General features: G+C 36.0%; 1 protein-coding gene across 8 annotated transcripts in view; it reads right to left on the reverse strand.

The window, feature by feature from the left end:
• Window positions 1–21,119, reverse strand: part of LOC145285901 (serine--tRNA synthetase-like protein Slimp) — a 378,960-nt gene that overhangs the window by 119,885 nt on the left and 237,956 nt on the right. For all 8 annotated transcript variants that reach the window (XM_080134374.1, XM_080134369.1, XM_080134372.1 and 5 more), the window contains one exon: window positions 8,277–8,312. In XM_080134374.1, the coding sequence (XP_079990500.1) occupies window positions 8,277–8,312 (36 nt within the window). The remainder of the gene's footprint in view (window positions 1–8,276; window positions 8,313–21,119) is intronic.

The following is a 21,119-nucleotide window of genomic DNA, read 5'->3' on the forward strand; positions in this document are numbered from 1 at the left end:
AGCATTTTTGTTTTAATTTGTTAATGTGCTCCTTGAAGTTTAGTTTATTATCAAAAATGATCCCTAGAAATTTGGTATGTTGTACTACTGGTATTAGTTGCCCATCTAGTTTGAGTTGTGGGTCAAGGTGGTATTTTCGTTTCTTACAAAAGTGGATACATGTGGTTTTGCTTTTGGACATTTTGAATCCATTTTGGTTAACCCAAAGATCTATTTTGTTAAGGCAACGTTGCATTTGTCTTTCGATAGTTGGCATATTTGGTGATGAGCAAGTTATTGAAAAGTCATCAACAAATAATGTTTTTTCGAATCCCATGTTAACATTTTCGATTATACCGTTCATTTTAATTAGAAAAAGGGTGGCAGATAGTACACTACCCTGTGGTACCCCTGTTTCTTGTGTGTATTGATCTGATGTTATATTTCCTCAGCATACTTTAAATGTTCTGTGGGATAGGAATTCTTGGATAAATTTTGCTAGGTTTCCTCTGATTCCCATATTATGAATATCTTTCAAGATTCTGTACCTCCACGTGGTATCATACGCTTTTTCGATATCAAAAAAGATTGAGACCACGTGATGGTTTCTTATTAGACCATTACGGATATATGTTTCTAGTCGAATAAGTTGGTCGTTAGTACCTTGATTTTGTCTAAATCCGCTTTGGTGTGTAGAAATGAGGTTATATTTTTCTAAATGCCACATTAGTCTTGTATTGACCATCCTTTCTGTTGTTTTGCATATACAGCTTGTTAAGGCGATAGGACGATAATTGGTAGGGTTGGAGTGATCTTTTCCTGTTTTAGGAATTGGGATGATATTGGATTTGAGCGAGTGTTTTGGGAAATTGTTAGTCCACCATATTTTGTTAATTATCTGCAAGAGAATGTTGAGAGATGTGTCTGGCATGTGTTTTAGAAATTGATAGTGGATGTCGTCTGGACCGGTAGCTGTATCTTTACTTTTATAAATTGCATTTTTTAGTTCTGTTATAGTGAAAGAGGTGTTATAGTATTCTTTGTTATTGGATGTGAAGTTGAGTTTTTCTTTTTCTGCGTTGTTTTTATATTTTTGGAATTTGGGGGAGTAGTGGTTGGATGATGAGTTTTGGCTGAATTCATTTGCGATTATTTTTGCTATTTCTTTTTTGTCTATAATTTGTCTACCATTTGGTGTACTTATATTATTTATTGGTGTTCCAAGTTTTTTTCCAGTTATTTTTCTTATTATTTCCCATGTTTTTTTTGATGGAGTGTTGTTGTTCAATTTGGAAATATAGTTTTGCCAGGTTTCTTTTTTGCATTTTTTATAATATAGCGCACTTTTGCTCGTGCTTGTAGGTATTTTTGAAGGTTGGGTTTTGTAGGATGTTGTTTGAAGTGTTTTAGCATTTTTTTCCTGTTGGTTATTGCTTCTTTACATTCTCTTGGGTTTTGAAAAAAATTGGGAAGTGATCGCTGCCGCACTGGTCGTTATGTACCTCCCATTGGAAGTCCATAAATATTGTGGGGGAGCATGGTGTTAGGTCAATAGCTGATGTCGTTCCTGAGCCTGGGTGAAGGTATGTGTGTGTTTTGTCGTTAAATATAGCTATTTCGAGTGATTCCAGTAATGATTCAATGATTTTCCCAGTTTGGTTAATATTCTCACATCCCCACATTTTGTTATGGGCGTTGAAGTCCCCCATTAATATAAAAGGTGTGGGGAGTTGTGTTATCAGATCTTCAATTTCGGTTTTATTTAGTTTATGTTTAGGTGGAATGTAGATTGAACAAATAGTTGTTGGTCGATGGAGTGTAGCTTTAATTGCTATTGTTTGAAGGTTTGTTTGGAGTTGTAGTTTTATATGTGGTATCTGTTTTTTTATTATAATTGAGGTGCCACCTATTGGTCGGTTATCTGTTTGTGATCTATTTGTTTGGTTGTAAATGTGGTATCCTTTGAAGTTGATGGTGTCCGTTTTTTTTAGAAGAGTTTCCTGTAGGCCAATTATGCTTGGGTTATATTGTGCTATTATATGTTTGATTTCTTTGTAGTTTGGTTTTATGCCTCTGCAGTTCCACTGTATGATGTTTTTATTCATTTGCATAAATAAGTTCGTTTTTTTTTTTTATCCGTTTGGTTTTTGTTTAGGTTTTTATATCTAGTATTCTATTGATTTGTTGTGTTTTGAGTGGTTTTTGTTTTGTGTTTAATTGAACTGCTTGGTTCCTCAGTCTCCATTTTCTCCTCCTGGTCAGTTCTGTTTTTGGAGCTAGATTTATTTCTGTGGCTCTCAATTTCAATCAATTCATATTTATTTTCGTTTTCAATTAATATTATTTCTGTTTTTTGTTTGTTTTGGTTTTCGGAAAGAAGATTTGTGTTTTCTCATTCTGTTTCCATCTTTCCAGATATTGTGTGTTTATCTTCTGCTTTTGTCCTTGTACGTGATTTGGATCTTTCACGGTTTATTTGTGGTTTTTGCTGTTCGGGTTCTTTTTTGCTCTTTGGGACTTGTTTTAGATCATTTGACTGAGTTTTAGAAGATACTGGTATTTGTTTCTTGTTTTCGTTTTGGTTAGTTTTTAAAGTTTCAATTAGATTTTTGAGTTCGGAGATTAGTTTAAGTAGGTCTTGGTAGTGGGTTTGGTTTGTTCGGTTTGAAATTTTTGTGATGTCTGCGTAAGTGTTTGTTTTTTCTCGAGAGCTTGCTATTTTCCTTGCTTCAGGAAAGAATACATTTTGTTTGTATTTTATTTCAGCTATTTCTTTTTCTTTTTTGAAGATTTTGCATATTTTAGAGTATGCTGGGTGTTTTTCTTGGCAATTTGGGCATTTTGTTTCGTTGGAGCATTCACTTTCAGTATGGTTAGGTTCTTTTAAGCCACATTTTCCACATATTTTCTGTCCTTTGCATGTTTCTCTGTTATGTCCATATTTATGACACTTGAAACATCTCAGAGGGGCTGGTATATATTGTTCTAGTTTTTCTATTGTATATACGATTTTTATTTCTTTGGGAATTTTTGGTGTATTGAATGTTAGTACGTAGGTTTTTGTAGGTATGGTTTGACCATTCTTTTTTATGTTTATTCGAACATGATCGATTACTCCCTGTTTTCTTAGGGCATTTTCTATTTCTTCTGCTGTAGCCAAGGTTAATTCATGGCTTTTTATGACACCTTTTGATGTGTTTAATCTTTCATGGGCAAAACTTTTGCATTTATAGATATGGAATTTTTCCATTTCTAAGATGTTTTTTGCATCTTTATAGCTGTCTACTATGACAAGTAGATTGCCATTTTTCATTTTTTTTGCTGTTTTTGGGTTGCTGTTTTGAGACAGTATTTTTTCAATTAAGAATGGAGATAGATCGCTGACCTTTTTTCCTTCTATGGTTTTGATTACTATGAATCTTGGGTATTTTTCTTTATCAATTATTTCATAGTTATATTCTTGTTCACTGTCTGAGCTGGTTACATCAGAGTGGGTTCTTTTTGATTTTGTTTTATTTTTTTGGTTTCTGGGGTTTTTGTTTGGGTTTATTATATTCATAGAAGTTTGTTTAGATTTTCATCTCTTTTGCTCCCCACCCTCCTCAGAGCCTGAAACTGGGAGATGTTAGGAGGGAAATCCATTCGCCCTTTCATCCCAGGGATACAAAAAAGATATACTGAATTGGTTGAGTTTGTTCCATCATTTCCTATTTCCTCCTTTAGTTTCTTTTTTCCCAGTTTGATAGAAACATTGGTTTAGGGAGCAGTTGTGTGGTTTTGTCTCATCAATTGATTGACCCTTGCCATCGTCTTCTAACACTTACCTGGTTTATCTATGTGTGTAGTAATAAGATGTTGTATTATCTTTAGATTAAATTTGTTTATTTATTTATTTTTTTAAATGTTATAATTGACATTTTCAGTGTAAGTGTTAGGACATGACTAGCCAATTGATCGGATCAGGCCTCTCCGACCGCCCGTCTAGCCTAGTACAAGGCCAAAGTGGAGTGTTACAACTGATACCTTTATTTTCCCCCGAGGCATCAGTTGTTCAGCCACCAGGATCCTTTTCCTAGGCATCACGGGTTGCCACCCACGGCCAACAGGTAGCCCCATTGAGGGACTTTTACCCTCTGCAGGGGGGCAGTTGGCGTATTCTAATACCCCACCGACAGGGCCAGCCGGAATGGAATTCCAAAGTCTAGTGGTTCTGGGGAAGAAACTACTTGAGTAGAAAGCTCTCCTACATCTAGAGATCTCCACTGTGTAGGGGTGGTATTTAGCTGCTTGTCGGGTTTGTCGTGGGTGCACAACGTCAGAGTATTCACCATTAAAATATTTCTTGTAGAATAGGCAGAGGGACGCAACATTTTGGCGGTGGGACCGAGGCTGCAGCTTAGATGACAGTTCAGGACATATCAAGTTGGAGACTCTCTTTTGGACCTTGTCTAGGAGCGGGAAACTAGTAGCAGATATTATAATTTATGTTGGTTTTTGTACGCTTTACTTAAGAGGAGAGGTTCTATATAAACTCTCACAAAAGAAATTTCAGGAGAAGGAACTCTCAAATATTGGAGGAAGTTAATTTTGATTAACAAAAAAAAAAAAAAAAAGGTTGGGGGGGGGGGGAGAGCACCTCACATCTTCTAAACTGATTTTCTTAAACAAGAAAAACACCTTCTAGAACAACCGGGGGGGGGGGAGATCACACAAGAAACCGGGGGGGGGGGGGAGATCACACAAGAAACCGACTAAGTATCTCTCTCTTTGTTGCATTTGGAATTGCAATTTATATTTGACTAGCCTGGTGCCCGGCATTGCCCGGGTGTTTTGAGGTGTGTGTTGAGCAAAAAAAAAAAAAAAAGTGGTAGTAGACAGGCAGATTCGAACCCGTACCGTGAAGGAGGAAAAGAACGTGAAAAAAAAAAAAAGTGACGTCTTTGCTGTCATGCCCATCGCCAAACCAGAAGTAACATAGGTTTAAATTAAGGCTAGACAATCAAAAAGAGCGGATGACTTTTGAAAATATTGGCTAAAAAAGTGACCCCTCCCCGTAGAAAACTGCCCAGTTGAGAGTGAAGGAATTGATGTTTTTGGACAATTTTTCGATATTTGTCGTCCGAAGAGTCGAGATTCAAAATAATACCGATCTCATGAAAATCCGTTGCCTCTATCAAGTTTTAGGCAGACATACAAACATACATTTAAACAGATTTTTGCCCTTCATATTATAGATTGAATTATATTTGATTGAATGCAATAATTGCTTTTGTTTGGTTTCTCACTGTCTTTATCCAATAAAAGATGATTGTTTTTATACAAAGGTTTTTTGGCCTTTTCTTGAACAAGTTAGAAATAACCTTCCAAATAATTTCTAACAAATAGGTAGGATGATTATTTGTATTCTTTGAATCACTTGCTTTTAGAATTCACTGCTCCCAGAATGCATTGTTCTTAGAAACATTGCTATCAGAAAACATTACTCTTAGATGGAAATTTCATAGCAAGAGTAAAAACATTATTCTCAAAACACATAACGCATAGAAGGATATTTTTACAGAAATTCTTATATAATAAAAAAAATTTCCCTAAGAAAACAGCACTATTTAATAAATATTAATCTTTTGCATTAGTAATCTTTTTTCTCAACATGATTGATTCTCAGCCACTGCCTTTTTATTTCTATTTGGGAAGAAAATAAAAATAAGGTTTGGATTTTTTGTATCCATCAGATTGAATAATACAGTTGGGAATAAACTTGTAGATACTACGACATGATGTGACTAGTCAATTGATCAGACTGGGTTATCCAATCTGCCGAGACAAAGTAAAAGCTGAAGTGGAAGAATGCCTCAGCCAACAGGATCCTTGTTAATGCATCATGGGCTTACCTACACGTAATCCCATTTTTTGTCTTTGCTGTTTTACCCTGCTGCCAGGGTTCAGCTAAGTTTGTTTTTGTTTAATGGCATTTCAACCTCTGGGGGTCATTTTATGCCAAGAAAAAGTTTAATTGCTTTTGTTTTTCAAAGGCAACATCTTTTTTTTTTTTTTTACTTTTGGGTTTCTAAATGTTGTATCTAAAAAACATTTGAGATGAAGATGTTAGATATTTGGTTTGCTGCAGAAAAGTTGCCAAACCTTTCACCGTTTCAAATCGTCCGAGAATATGACTTTTGCTGATATTGCCTGTGCTTGTGTAGGTTTGGTTTCGTTTTATGGCATATCAACCCGTTTCAAGTTATTTAATGCTGCATCCAATAATTTTGGAAAAAAAAAAATGTTTTATGCTTCAAGTTCTTTATACCTCTAAATATATATTAACAGAGTTTTGGTTTGTTTGTTTTACGGCACTTCAAACCCCCCCCCTTTAGCTATTTAATGCCAAATCCAGCAACTTTAGAAAATGTTCCATGCTTCAAACTCTTTCTACCTTCAAATATTCATTCATCATATTTTTTTTTTTTTTTTTTACATGGAGGTCACCACTTATCAAGGCCCAGAGGTCACTCAGGGATAAGGGTTATTGCATGTACAGTAATCAATGAGATAGTATTGTAGTAATCATTAGTATTGGAGATTTGATAGAGTGTCTTACTTAAGAGGGCGGTTTGGTAGGAATTTGTTTATGTTGGACTTGAAGACATTTGTTTCGTAGAGGAAAATTTTTGTTTTCGTTTTTGCAGAACATGATTGCGTTTTCCAAAGGGAAAGGACAAAAAAGACAATAACATCGCTATTTGGTGCATTTTAGGTCAGAAAGCCAGTCTCTTTGGATAGTCTGATCTGTGTATGCATTTCAATCACATTATCTATTTACCATTAGAGTCTCCCTCGATGGTATGTGGTTCACAATGGCCTACGAGTTGTTGTAGTAATAATCTTTATCTTGATTGTTAGCGTTAAGGGTGGGAGCATAGATGGTAATGACACCGACATTTGAGAACCGAATCTCTCAAACATGCCAGACAGATGAGATTGGTTGCCAGGCAAGGAGCAATGCATTCGCATAATCACCAAGAATGAAGGCAACTTCATGAAGACCAGAGTTATCAGTCGGACCATTATGATCAGGGCAAATTGAAGAACTCTGAATTTTACAACAGCTCACATCAGGAAGTTTGATTTCTGAGCAGCAGGCTATGTTGATATTGTACTTAAAGAGGGAGTTAGGGTTAGGGTTTCTTCCTTCAAAAAGGATCTAATGTTCTAATAGTCCTTTCTATGTTTCATGAGTATCCCAGTTTGCCAATTTGACATTAACAGGATTAGAGTAATGAGTATGTTAATTTTTGCGGATCCCATACCAGAATGTCATATGTCATGAATTGAGCATAGAGAAATGTATGGAGTATCTTGGGAGAAGTAAATTCACAAATGCAAAATCACACCTCTTCACTGTTGCGATCCCCAAATGCCAGAAGGCTTTCTACTCTAATAGTACCTTCCCTCGAACAGCCACACTTTGGAATTCCCTTCCTGTTATCTGCTTCTTTGACTGTACTAATATACAGAAGTTTAAATGTAATGTAAACCAACGTCTTGTTAATCTTTCTTAAGCATAGTCCCAAATAGTAGCCCCTTACATCCAAGTGGCGATATGCCTTATTGCGGAGTGAACAGGAGTGTAAAAAAAGAAAAGAAAAAAAAACTAACCTTCCCCCCCCCACTGCAAGTATACTCGTGTTGGGTTGGTTGATTGGTTGTTTTTGTTTTACGGCATATCAACCCTTTTCGGGTTATTTAATGCCGAATCCAAAGATTTTGAAGAAAAAAATTTTTTAATAGAATATATTTGTTGTTTTCACATCGGTTTCTATTTAACCCATAGTTGGGACCCTAACAGATACTACCACTCCGGATCAGAGTGGACCTGGGAGCAATGGTAATTAAAGGGTGGCTCCACACTCCCCAAAGCCCACAAGCTGGGGCCTCACCACTGGATATAGTTTAAGGTCATATCCAGGACCCCCATTGAGGGACTTTTACCTTCTGCAGGGGGGCAGTCGGCGTATTCTAATGCCCCACCGACAGGGCCACTCGTGTTGGGAGAACAACTTATTTATCACCAATTATCCATAGACGTTTTGAAGTTCGGGTTTTCACCAGAGCCTTAATTAGATTCGGGTTCTAATACAATTGGGTGTCAGACCAATCTGACTTGGGTGGCCATACAAGGAACTTAAGTTCCCAATAGCATAGCTCTGAAACTCCGAGAGAAAATGTAATGCAAAAATCAAAGATCATTCTATTAAGATTAAAAATTATATGCATAGTAAAAAAAAAAAAATCCTTACCTTGTCAGAAGAATTGTAGTCAACTCCACATCCTTCCTATTTAAAAAATAAAGAAAAGGAAAAATCATTTTTTGTATTATAAAATAAATATAAATTATTTTTTTTATAAAATAGTTATTTTAATGTAAGTTTAGGTAATATTTTGTTTTGGCTTGTATATGGTATAATCACGTTGATACACTGGTTACTATTAGATCAACAAAATTAAGCTATGTTGAACTTGGTTCATATTAAAATGGGTGACCATTTCGAAATACCAGGTGCTGTATGTGGTCTCTGCTTATCTCAGCATTGTTTCCAGTGATTCTTGATTTCTCCTTTCTACTGTAACTAAACAATGCCAACACAAGAGAGTTGTGGTTGGGAATTACGCAACCTTTACTTCACAATTACACATGCAAACACCCTCATATTGTGTCTCAAGACTGAACTTAGTCCACAATGTTTTGGCTTATTTATATTATATCAACCGCTTTTGGGATTAATTGGTGCCAAAAAAGGTTACTGAAAATAAACAATCTTTCAAAGTATATTAAAAAAAAATAATAGACTATATCATTTTCACTTTCAGCTTGATTTTGCATCTTTTTAATTTTTTTATTTTATGGAAATTGCTTCAGACAAAGCATAAAGCCACTTGATGTAAGGAGCTAAAAAAGCCGAGCATGCAGGGTCGCCCTTCATGAATGAAAAATATACTTTTACCATGACTAATGTTTGTGCAAAATTTCAAAAAAATCCAAGACGTGGTTATTGAGAAAAGCGTGAAGAACGAACAGACAAACGATTTGGGGGTAATCAGAGTTATTCCGGAAAATCTGTTCTGGCAAAAATTTACTTTCACCATGATTAATGTTTGTGCAAAATTTCAAAAAGAATCCAAGGCATGGTTATTGAGAAAGGTGCAAACAAATAAATGGACGAATGGGAGTTAATTACCAGGTTCAATTCTTCCCTTGTTGGGAAACCAAAAAAAAAATTTTTTTTTTATGAAAAAAACTTTTTTTTACATAAAAAAAATTTCAAGGTCAAAAACTAACCAAAAACAAGTGTTAGATCTGACTCAGAAGCATTGCCAATGGAATGTGAGAACTAAAGGACAAAATAAATAGAAACGAGTTACGAGGCAGCCGAAAATAAACTCAAGGTCAACTTTCTACTCTTTTCAATACAAGTAATCAAAAGGAAGGTTTCTATAATATCTTGCCTTGTTTAACTAAAGTTATATTGCAATGGTGTTAACCCTGACCAGATTGAGCCAGCTTTTTTCAACCATGGTGGCCCATGATGGTCAAGATAGCATGAAATGACTAACCAATAACAATTCTATTGTTGAAGACTGAGCACTTGTAAATCTGAGAGCTCAGAGTTGAAAGGTAAGGAGAATTACACTGCAAATTAATTCTCCCTCAAACTATTGGAGATGTCACTGTACCAAGACAAATTGTAGAAATTTTGGTGTTGTCAAAAAACAGCAGTAGGAATACAGTGAGTTCAATAGCAACACCAAAAAGCAGTGGAGTGATTGCTTAAGATTTCCAACTTACGCTTGAAAGGAATGGTGCTTGTACAGTATTAGACAGAGATGAAAATCACAATTCAGGTTAAAAATTTTTATATATATATATATATATATATATATATATATATATATATATATATATATATATATATATATATATCAGGCAAAAAGAAGTATCCTCACCAAAAATTATGAAAAATGATCCAGTAGAAATTTAATTAAAAGTAAAAGTAAATTTTATTGTAAATTACAGTTTTAAAATATTTAAGTTATCTGAAAACAAGGGAAATAATGGAGTCCAATTTGGCAAATTTTATCATTTTTCTGAAAATTTTAAAAAGTTTACTTCAGTTTGACAAATATCAAAATGTTTATTAAATTTTGAAGAGACATTCAGAATAGTTAAAAAAAAAAAAACTTCTGTGGTCATTTAAGGCCAAAGAATTCTTTGATGTTGTTAATGTTTTTGAAGAATTCTTTGATGTTGTTAATGTTTTTGAAGAATTCTTTGATGTTGTTAATGTTTTTGAAGAATTCTTTGATGTTGTTAATGTTTTTGAAGAATTCTTTGATGTTGTTAATGTTTTGGAAGAATTCTTTGATGTTGTTAATGTTTTGGAAGAATTCTTTGATGTTGTTAATGTTTTGGAAGAATTCTTTGATGTTGTTAATGTTTTGGAAGAATTCTTTGATGTTGTTAATGTTTTGGAAGAATTCTTTGATGTTGTTAATGTTTTGGAAGAATTCTTTGATGTTGTTAATGTTTTGGAAGAATTCTTTGATGTTGTTAATGCTGTAATGTTTTTGGTTCCAAGATCAATAAAGATTCTTGTACATTGATCAGTATTTGAAGCCGAGTTTATTGCAACTCTGTATAAAAATATGAACTCAATATGCAACGATACTTTTCATCATTATTTTTTTTTTTTTTTATAATTTGTATATGAAAATTGTGGATCCGTTCCAAATTCAATTTCAACATAAATACAAAACACCGGAAATATGTTAACTAAAAAAAATGTTACAAGTGTTCAAATACTTTTTCTCTATCTACAAGATTATATACATTTTTGCCCTCTCTTTCCTCTCTCTTTCTCTGTCTCTCTTTCTCTTTTGACGGAAATTATTTGCATATATAAGAAAGCTTTGCTACATGCTTGTGCTGGATATTGGCAGGCGACCCCTCCCCCCGAGAAGAAAAACATTCGATGGGTTGCACACACGCAAATGGATTCCATGTGAGGAATGCAAGAGTTTCCACCATTTTTCATTGGAATGTATAATTTGACCCAGAAATATGTGAGAGGATATTGGTCAAAGTATTAAAACAATAGACAATGAGAAATATTAAACATTCCAATAGGAAAAGAATGTTTATAATATCACAGATGTATGAAAGTATGAGTTAAGATCATGCATAGAGAGAAATATGAGAATATGATTTATGTGCAGTGTGATTCTTAAAAATCTGCAGCTTGAAACACATTGAAAAATTATTAAAACTTGCACAAGGAATCTCCACTCTTATATAAAAGTCACTTTGTGTGTGTGTGTGTGTGTGTGTACGCATGAGTTCCTTACTCGCAGGGGGATTCCCTTTTCTCTACCCTGCAACCTCTCTCCCACAGAAGAGACGTTGCGTGCCTATCCTTGTTTTATCGTTATTTCCATAGCAGGTGCTCGTCTGAACTCCAATCTCTGGTCCCCCCTCGACAATCTTTCCCGAAAAACACCCGTCTAGCTGAATCCACTGTGAAAAATTTCCCCCACTCTTTATCTGTGCCTAAATCAAAACGCGGATTCCATGAACAAAGCTTCTTTCTTAGAACTGCACGCCTGTGGAACTCTGTTCCGTCTGCCTGCTTCCCACCTGACTACAACTTGGATGTGTTCAAGTCCAACGTTAACAAATTCCTAATGAACCGCCCCCTTAAGTAAACACTTCATCAAATCTCCACACTAATGTAATGTACTTGCAATAACCCTTATCCCTGAGTGGCTTCCGGGCCTTGATAAGTGGTGACCACTGTGTAAAAAAAAAAAATGTTCCGAAACAGCTTAGCCTATCTTTTGCAAATTTTACACAAAGGTAATTTATGTTTGGAAGTGTTCTTAGATATGTTTTGTACAGAAATTCATCTGATAAGAATAAAAAATCTGAAACAATCCAATCCTTAAAATAGTCTTTTCCTCTCTTATAGATAAAAAAATAATTTTTACAGGGGAATATTTTACGTTACACTGCTCAAGGAAAATAATAAAATCTCAGCAAATCATTTCTTCTTAAATAAAAACAGATTTATTGTCATCAGTTGTAGAGCATTCAACTACAGATCAAATGATCCCCTGTTTAAGACCAGGTGTACCTCACCATTTCATTAAATTTTTTTCTTATCAATGATTTCCATCTACAATGGAAGAAGAAATAGCATTTAAAATCGTCACAAATCATTTCTTCATTTGTATATTTTAAAACTGAACATTAATCAGAAGTGACTTTTCCAGGGCATTCATCATCAAGCCAAAATATCAGCTGCGATGATATTGTAAATAAACGCAGATGGAATTTGATGAACATCATTATCATTAGTTTTTTTTTTATATTTTTTTTTTTTTGCAAATTAGTTCACCGAGCAAATTATTCCTCGTAGTATATAATAATCAATAGAAGATTGATTCTATAACTAGCCTGGGTGCCCAGTGTTGCCCGGATGTTTGGAGGTTGAGAAAAAAAAAAAAGAGTAATAGTAGGCAGGCTTGAACCCGTACTGCAGAGGAGGAAAACAAAGTGAAAAAAAAAAAAATGCGACGTCTTTGCTGTTGCGTTCATCACCAAACCGGAAGTAGCAAAAGTTTAAATTTAGGCTAGACTATCAAAAAGAGGGGATGACTTTCGAAAATATCAGCAAAAAAAGCGACCCCTCCTTGTAGAAAAGTGCCCAGTTGAGGGTGAAGGAATTAATGTTTTTTAGCCAATTTTTCGATATTTATCATCCAAAAGGGTCAAGCTTCAAAACGATACTGATTTCGTGAAAATCCATCGCCTCTGTCGAAAGTTTTAGGCAGACATACATACATACATACATGGTGATTGTCACTTCTTGACAGAAGAAGACCATCTTTCCCTTGCTTTATTGTTGATTACTCATTCATTTTCATGTATTTTTGAAATATTTTTTTTTATATATACACTTATACACACATACATATATACATGTGGAGATGTGATCAAGATGCATCAATTCCTATTTTCTGTGGGAACGAAGGTGGCTCTCCAGACCAGCCCTGCTCTTACACAGTCTGTTGCAAAGGCCACACCTAAACTGAGATTGAAGGATGCCAACTGGTGCTGCTCTACTGTGGACGCTCATATGACGCTTCAGGCTTCCACTCGATTTACAGACCACAGAGCAAACAGAACATCTGTGCCCTGCAATGTTTTCCCCATCAAAGAAAGATTTATCTCCATGTGAACGCTTGTGGCTAGCCAGGCCAGCTCCGGATAAAGTAATTTTACCGCATAAATCACAGGTGTGGTTCTGCATGAAATCCTCCGACAGACCTGATATATTTGACAAATTTTTCTTCCGGATATCACGCTTCATTTTTGCATGCTCATATTTTTTCTTCTCAAAACTATCACAGCCATGATAGACCAAGGAGCGCTACTTTTTATGATCATTGGAAGCACTTTCCCAACTGAACACGTCAATACCAAGAGCTTTAAGACTATCTTTGATGTTATCCTTAAAGCGTTTCCTCGGTTTATGTTGTGGACGCTTTCCTTGTGTAATTTCACCATAGAACAGGCGCTTTGGTAATCTATCGTCGTTCATCCTTGTCAGATATCCAGCCCACCTCATCTGGTTGCATATAATCAACTTCTCGATACAAAGTACGTCAGCTCACATGAGAACATCCATATCAGGTATAAAAGTGCTCCACCTGATGCCCAGGATGTGTCTCAGGAATTTCTGGTGCACTCTCTCCATGATTTTATGTGTCTACCATAAGTTGTCCAGGCCTCAGAAGCGTAAAGCAGGGATGGTAAAATACAAGATTTATAGACACTGATCTTTGTATGAATAGTTATACCTCTGTCAGACCATACTCGCTTCTCTAAGCCACCAAAAGCCTTAGTGGCACGCTGTATCCTATAGTTGACCTCAGCATCCAGGGTTCCATCTCTGGCAAGAGTACTACCCAAATACACAAATGTGTCAACCACGGCAAGTCCCTGGTTGTTGACAAAAATATTTGGTTCCACATACAAATGGGTGGAGGTGTGAACATGACCTTAGTCTTCTTAAGACTAATAGTAAGCCCAAAAGACGCACAGGCCCCCGAAAACAGATCCATGATACCCTGCATATCCCTCTTACTATGGGCCACGAGATCAGTGTCATCCGCATAAAGCAATTCACGTGCTGAAAGGTCCTTGTAGAAGCATGAAAACGATGAAGATCAAAGACCCTACCTGTGGTTCTGAAACGCAAACAAACACCTAGAGAACATTCCCTAAAGGCATACGATAACATAGTTGCAAAATAAATAGAAAAAATTGTAGGTGCTGGGATATCACCCTGCTTTACACCATTGTCAACCGATATGGGTTCCGATAGGCATCCATTGAAGTTCAGGCGAACCTTCATATTAGTGTGGAGCTCCCTGAGTAATCATAGAAACTGAGGTGAGCATCCCAACCTCCCCAGAATTATCCATAGGGCACTTCTGTTCACCGTATCAAAAGCCTTAGTCAAATCAACAAAAACCTGATAAAGTGGAACGCGGTGTTCAGTACATTTCTCCTGCAACTGCCGAGCAGAGAAGATCATGTCGGTGGTTCCTATGCCCGGACGAAAGCCACTTTGGCTTTCTGGAATGACGGATGGACAAATATACCTTAACAATCTATTGAGTAGAACTCTGGAAAATACTTTTAGGCAGACATACATACATACATACATACATACATACATGGTGATTGTCACTTCTTGACAGAAGAAGACCATCTTTCCCTTGCTTTATTGTTGATTACTCATTCATTTTCATGTATTTTTGAAATACATATATATATATATATATATATTTATATTATATACATACATACATTTAAACAGACAGGTGAGATGATAGATAATGTATATGCAATCTGTATAAATTAAAATATCATGTTTATGTGTATTGTACGATGGAGCAACGTCGGGTGTCCAGCTAGTATGTAATAGGTGAAGACGATTCCCGCCCTCAAAGTAAACAACAAAGAATCACCTGTGCTGTACGTTTAAGTCTCGGACAGAAATAAACACAATGTACTGTAGTTTTAAATATTAAAAAAATGAAATGAAGTGAAGCCAATTCAAACTTTTGACTCTTCATCTAAAACTACAAATGACTCATTATTTAGAGCTTCATATAAAGGTGAATTATTTGCCTGCTTATGCGGATGAACTCGGAATATTTCTAATGACCATATTTTTGTTTGTTTGTTGTTGAAGTGCTATTAACAATAACAAATATTTGAGGCAGTGTCACTTGAAGACGTGCGGCTTTTAGTCATTATCTATATAGTAATACCAAAGTATTTTTAACGTACATGCATACGTGTGTTACAGTTTCCAGATTATAAATTATTTGATCGGGAGATCCTATTTATTAAAAAAGGAAAATAGAAGGTGATAACATACTACGAACATTAAATTAATATAGTATATAGATGCGCTAATTTAATGTTCACAGTATATTATCACTTTCTGTCCTCGTTTTTAATAAATTGGATCTCCCGATCACCGGAAACACAATGTAAAAAATAAAATTGTTTTTAAAATTAGGTCGCTTTTAGGCCGTACGTTTTGAAGCAAATGTGCATTTTCTTTTTTTGTTTTAATTTTATGGTTATTTTCATAGTGAAACTGGTTATCCTGTATTAATGGCTTCCTTGACACAGTTTCTTATAGAAATATATCACCGACTTCTATAAGGATATTGGAGATAAACCATAATAACGAGATATATTCTGACACTACATTAACCAGATTACTTAAATGAATACTTTTACAGATTTAACAAAAGGGCTACAATAATATCGCAGTGTCTCCATTCACACTGAACGTCCACAGAATGCCCAGTCGCAATATATTACATACGAAATATGCTGCTGTGGAACTTCCACAGGTCCTGCTAGTATTTCATAATCTTTTTAAAACACAATGAAAAAAATAACATTGTTTTTAATTATACCACTTTTGGGCCGTACATTTTTAAGAAAACCTGTTTTTCTCTATTAATTTTATGTTTATTTTCTTATTATCCTGACACGTATTCCCATAGAATTATGTCACAGACTCCGATAAGGATATTGGAGATAAACCGGAATAACCAGATATATTCTAACACTACATTAACCAGATTACTTAGATAAATACTTTTATAGTTTTAACAAAAGGGCTACAATAATATTGAGGAGTCTCTATTCTTGCTGAACGTCCACAGAATGCTGAGCAGCAACATATTGCATACAAAATATGCCACTGTGGAATTTCCACAGGTCCTGCTAGTATTGCATGATTTTTTTTTTTTTTTTTTTAAATAATAGTGAAAACCAGAATACTAACAAAATACTGTTCACACTGCAAATTATTTCAGAATAATAATAATAATAATAAATCTGATTTCGTTTATCAACGTCTCCCTGGAAAGGGATGGAATTCATTTCGAGAGGATTTCCCTCAATCCCGGCTCCAAACCAGGAGCTTCAAAGATCAAGGGTTTTGCTAAGGATGTTGGTAGTACCTACAATAGCAGAAGTCTGAAGGCCACCTAAAACATCGGGGATTCGTAGTTTTTTTCAATTGTTTTTCCAGACGGCTTGATACTACTCCTAGCATACCTACTACGATCGGGATTATTTGTGTTTTAACCCCGTGTATACGCCTTATCTCCAAAGCCAATGGAGCATAATTGCTCCACTTCTCATTCTCCTCTCTCATATTCCTGTCCAGGGCTACTGAGAAGTCTACAATCTGCCAGATTTTGAGAACTTGTCAATGACGACCAAATTCGGACGATTATGTTCCAATTGCTTGGTCGTTATGACACTTTTGTTCCACCATACCTCTATATTTCCATCCTCACTTGTTCTCACTTCTCATAATAATAATAATAATAATAATAATAATAATAAGAAGAAGAAGAAGAAGAAGAAGAAGAAGAAGAAGAAGAAGAATGTGATCAATTTCTTCAGTTAAAATATCTTTTGGAAAATGTTTCGTCGGGGACACCAAATCATCTATCACTGTCTAGAAAACAGGGAAGGTAATGCAATAATTAAATGTTTCGAGAAATATGTCAGAATGCCAGAAAATACTCAGAAGAAAAAGGTTTTAACAGAAAGGAATGTTACAAAAAAAAACAATATGTTAGGAATTTTAGCCGACACTTAAGTTTTTTGATAAACGAAATATGGACAGATTTGCATCTGGTGATTTGGATTCTTTGATTACGTGGGTGGTGACGCCATGAGATAGTGAAATAATGTCAGAAAAAAAAAATGGTATTTAAGCTAATACTGGAGTTGTTGTTGAGATCATTCATTTATTCATTTCATTTATTTATTTTTTTTAAAGGTGTGAGATTGTATATTTTTGGTTCTTTCAATTAGATAAAAAAAAATTCTGCATCAAGACTAATCAAACATCGATATTTTTACAAAAAATATTCATTTGCAGCTGCTGATTGTCGTTGTATGAGCTTCATTCTTGCATTTCATATGAATCGGATGATTCTATTGTTGGCTTTTGTTTCCTCAATGTCTTTCTACTTAGAATTCCTTCTAGAAAGACATCGGGTAATTATGGGAATTACAGAGTATTGAATATATCTTGGCAAAATCATACCACGAAACGGCAACTTTATGGCAACCTACCTGCCATATTTAATACCATCAGGGAAAGACGCCTACGATTTGTCGGTCACTGTCTGAGGAGCAAGCATGAATTGGTGAGTGATGTATATTGCTATGGACTCTACGACACGGACGCGCAAGCAGAGGACGATCTAGATCCATGCACATCCAGCAAATAGCACACGATGTCAACTGTGAACCTGAAGATCTGAGGCAGCTGATGGAAGACAGGAAACTCTGGAGAGGAAGAGTCACATTGGTCCTGGCAAGGAGTCTCTCCTGATGATGAATTACAGGAGGGACCATATGAAGATTGCCAAGATCGCAAAGTGAAAGTGTTTCTGTGGAACAAACTGGATTCAGACTTGGCACATCCGGGTTGCCAGTTTGTGTTGATTTGCTTTTCCGTTCTCATAAAAAGATTTGTTTACGAAAACATAAATTTATTCGCACTTCGACTACAACTCCTACAACCATTATTAACCCAGAGATGAAAAAAAAAATCATTGTTTTTAGTGTGTGACCTAGAAAAGCTGTTTTATTTCATAACAGATGGTAAGCATTGTCAAATGAAAATAAAATTTAAAAACTGCAAAGTAGTAATAATAATTAAGAATTTATCTAGTCTGGTGGAGTATCCAGCTTCATGCTATTACTTGATGTACCTATTTACTATGCCTCCCCACGGGACAGAGTTAGACACCAGGGTCGTTTTTTTAACGTGGAGAAAAGGTACAAAAATAAAAATTGTCTCAGTCGTGAAGGATTTCTCCTCCACCGAAAGAGAACAAGAAATAGAAGTGCAGCATCTGAAGAACAGATACTACACTTTGATCTTGACCAAAGAAGGTGCACCATTCCTCGGAAAAGCTGTGGGGTAGCCGTGGTGGTGAGATGTTATGTGGGCTGTGAATACTATGTGATTTTGAATATGTGTAGAATAATCAAAAGAACTGTGTTAGTCAATAACACACAATCCAAAGCATTGGCCTATCACTGGCCCAATTATTACTTCACCGTCGACTACGTGACTCCATCCCGTCACAGCCATTCCTCTACAAGCCTCATCCTGATTGGGTGTCAGCGGCACAACATCGCGAGGAAATGCTCCACCACCGCAATGCAAAAATAGTAGAAAGATACAATAAATATACCCACAACCTTCCACCGTTACAAGCTGGTGACACTGTAGCCATCCAAAATCCAGTCAATCGCAGATGGAACACAACGGGCAAAATCATCAGTTCCCTACCAGATCGACAATACCGAATCAGGGTTAACGGATCCAGAAGGATCACACTTAGAAACCGCCGTTTCCTCAGAAAATGCGAACTTAAGCCTGCACCAACCCCAATACCAAGTGCAGCACTAGGACCAACAATTCCCTCAAGCGATACTACATTCTTGCATCTCCCACTATCTCCCTGTAATAGCACATACACAGCAACCAAACCCCAACAACAAACCACACATATATCCCCACGCTTTCGATCAAGGATTCCCCGAGCTCTTTCTAGGTTACTACCACACAACAAACTAGGCCTAAAAGAGAGATACACCTCTCACACAACCCAGCCTACTCGTGGGGGGGGGAAGAGGGGAGATGTAGAATAATCAAAAGAACTGTGTTAGTCAATAACACACAACAACAACAACAATAATAATAATAGCAGCAACACTTACCAAGGGTCCAGCTCATGCACAAGACAGACATCAGATTGAGCTGGACTGAGGGCTTGTATTTATGTACAAGCATATCCAATCAGGTGATTCAGCCAATCACAATCCAAGGAATAGACTGGCCCATGTGTGCACAATGGAATCTCCCATTGTGCCATAAATAGTTCTCCTCTTTCATGAGAAGTAACTTTAGTCTTTGTCAAGTTATCCACAACTTGAACGCTGACCAAAAGTCCACTACACAATCCAACAATTTGGTCAGGGTTTACTTCTATGGAAAAAGTATCCTCATGCCAGATTGTTCTGACAAACCCCTGTACAGAGAGACCTTAGACACTCGAGGATTGTGTCTAGTAGGCATTCAAGTTCTCCCTAGTGTGTGAAAAAATGCTTTTTAAAATTTCCCTTATTAGAAAATGTAGAACCACATTCTTCACATGAATAATGTTTTTCACTTTTTTTTTTTTTTTTTTTACTTCAGTCGAAGTTATCAGAAATCAAGGGGCTAAGACTTGAAGTCTATATGCGATATGCTATATGAGATACATAGATATTCGAATGTTCCATTTAAGTTCTTTATCTCTCAAATACTGAGTTAGTAAAGAAATTGAGAACATAATTTTCCTCTCCCCAATTAACCATTTTCATATGTTGTAGTATATCTTTTATTTTGGTCTCTTGGTCTTACTGGATTCCAGGACAAGAATTTATCTAGTCTGGTGGAGTATCCAGTTTCGTGCTATTTTTTTTTTTTTATTTATTTAACTTTAGTAAGTTTTAAGAGATCAATGGGCTTCCTCATAGAGCTAACACTTGATTCTGTTAGGATTTAAATGTATATCTGAGGGCTCTTTTACGAATAGATGCTGTTCCCTTTATCGCTGCTGGTGAATTTTAAAAATGTAATCTGGACGTGAGGACACTTTAGAAGAATGATATGCAATAAAATTCTGTTTTCAACTCGGAAAAAAATGCCACAGAAATGCATGGAATGCTTCGGACGGCTTTTGGACCATCTTGCATGAATCGAGCATCAGTTTCTGAGTGGGATAAGAGTTTTAAGGAAGGCAGGGAGTCTGTGAGGGATGATGAGAGGTGTGGGAGGAGTAAGGAAGTCAAAACACCAGAGTTGATTGGCCAAATAAAGAATTTCATGAATAAGAATCGTTGTATATCTATAGAGTGCACAGTTTGATGTCAGTATGAGAAATGTAAATACAATTATTCACAAGGAACTGAAGATGCCGAAGATTTGCATGAAGTTTGTCCCAAGGGTGCACCATCCTAGTCACAGACTATTTGACCAAGATGGGCATTAAGACAGTTTCTCACTCTCCCTATAGTCCAGCCATTGCTCCCTGTGACTTTTGGTTATTCTCTAAGCTCAAGTAAAACCTTAGAGACTGTCGCTATGAGACAATTGAGAGATGAAAGAGGCTGTGATGAGGATCAGTGACACACTCACACAAGAGGAGTTCCATTGTTGGAACGGTACAACAAGTGCATTGCAGCCGGAGGAGATTACTTCAGAGGGGACTAGAATTTCATGCGTGTACTATCAATAAAAGTGGCCATAAAATTTTTTTTTAAAGTCTGGAAACTTATTCAAAGCACCTCATATGAATTTTTTATTATGGAAATTGTTTGCAACAAGGCATGAAGCCACTTGACGTAAGGAATTACAAGAATGAAATAAACCAAGCCTGTAGATAGGAGGAAAACAGTAAACAGGAAACTA

This window comes from Euprymna scolopes, chromosome 10, assembly GCF_053919585.1.
Source record: "Euprymna scolopes isolate OS-2025 chromosome 10, ASM5391958v1, whole genome shotgun sequence".
Taxonomy (NCBI): domain Eukaryota; kingdom Metazoa; phylum Mollusca; class Cephalopoda; order Sepiida; family Sepiolidae; genus Euprymna; species Euprymna scolopes.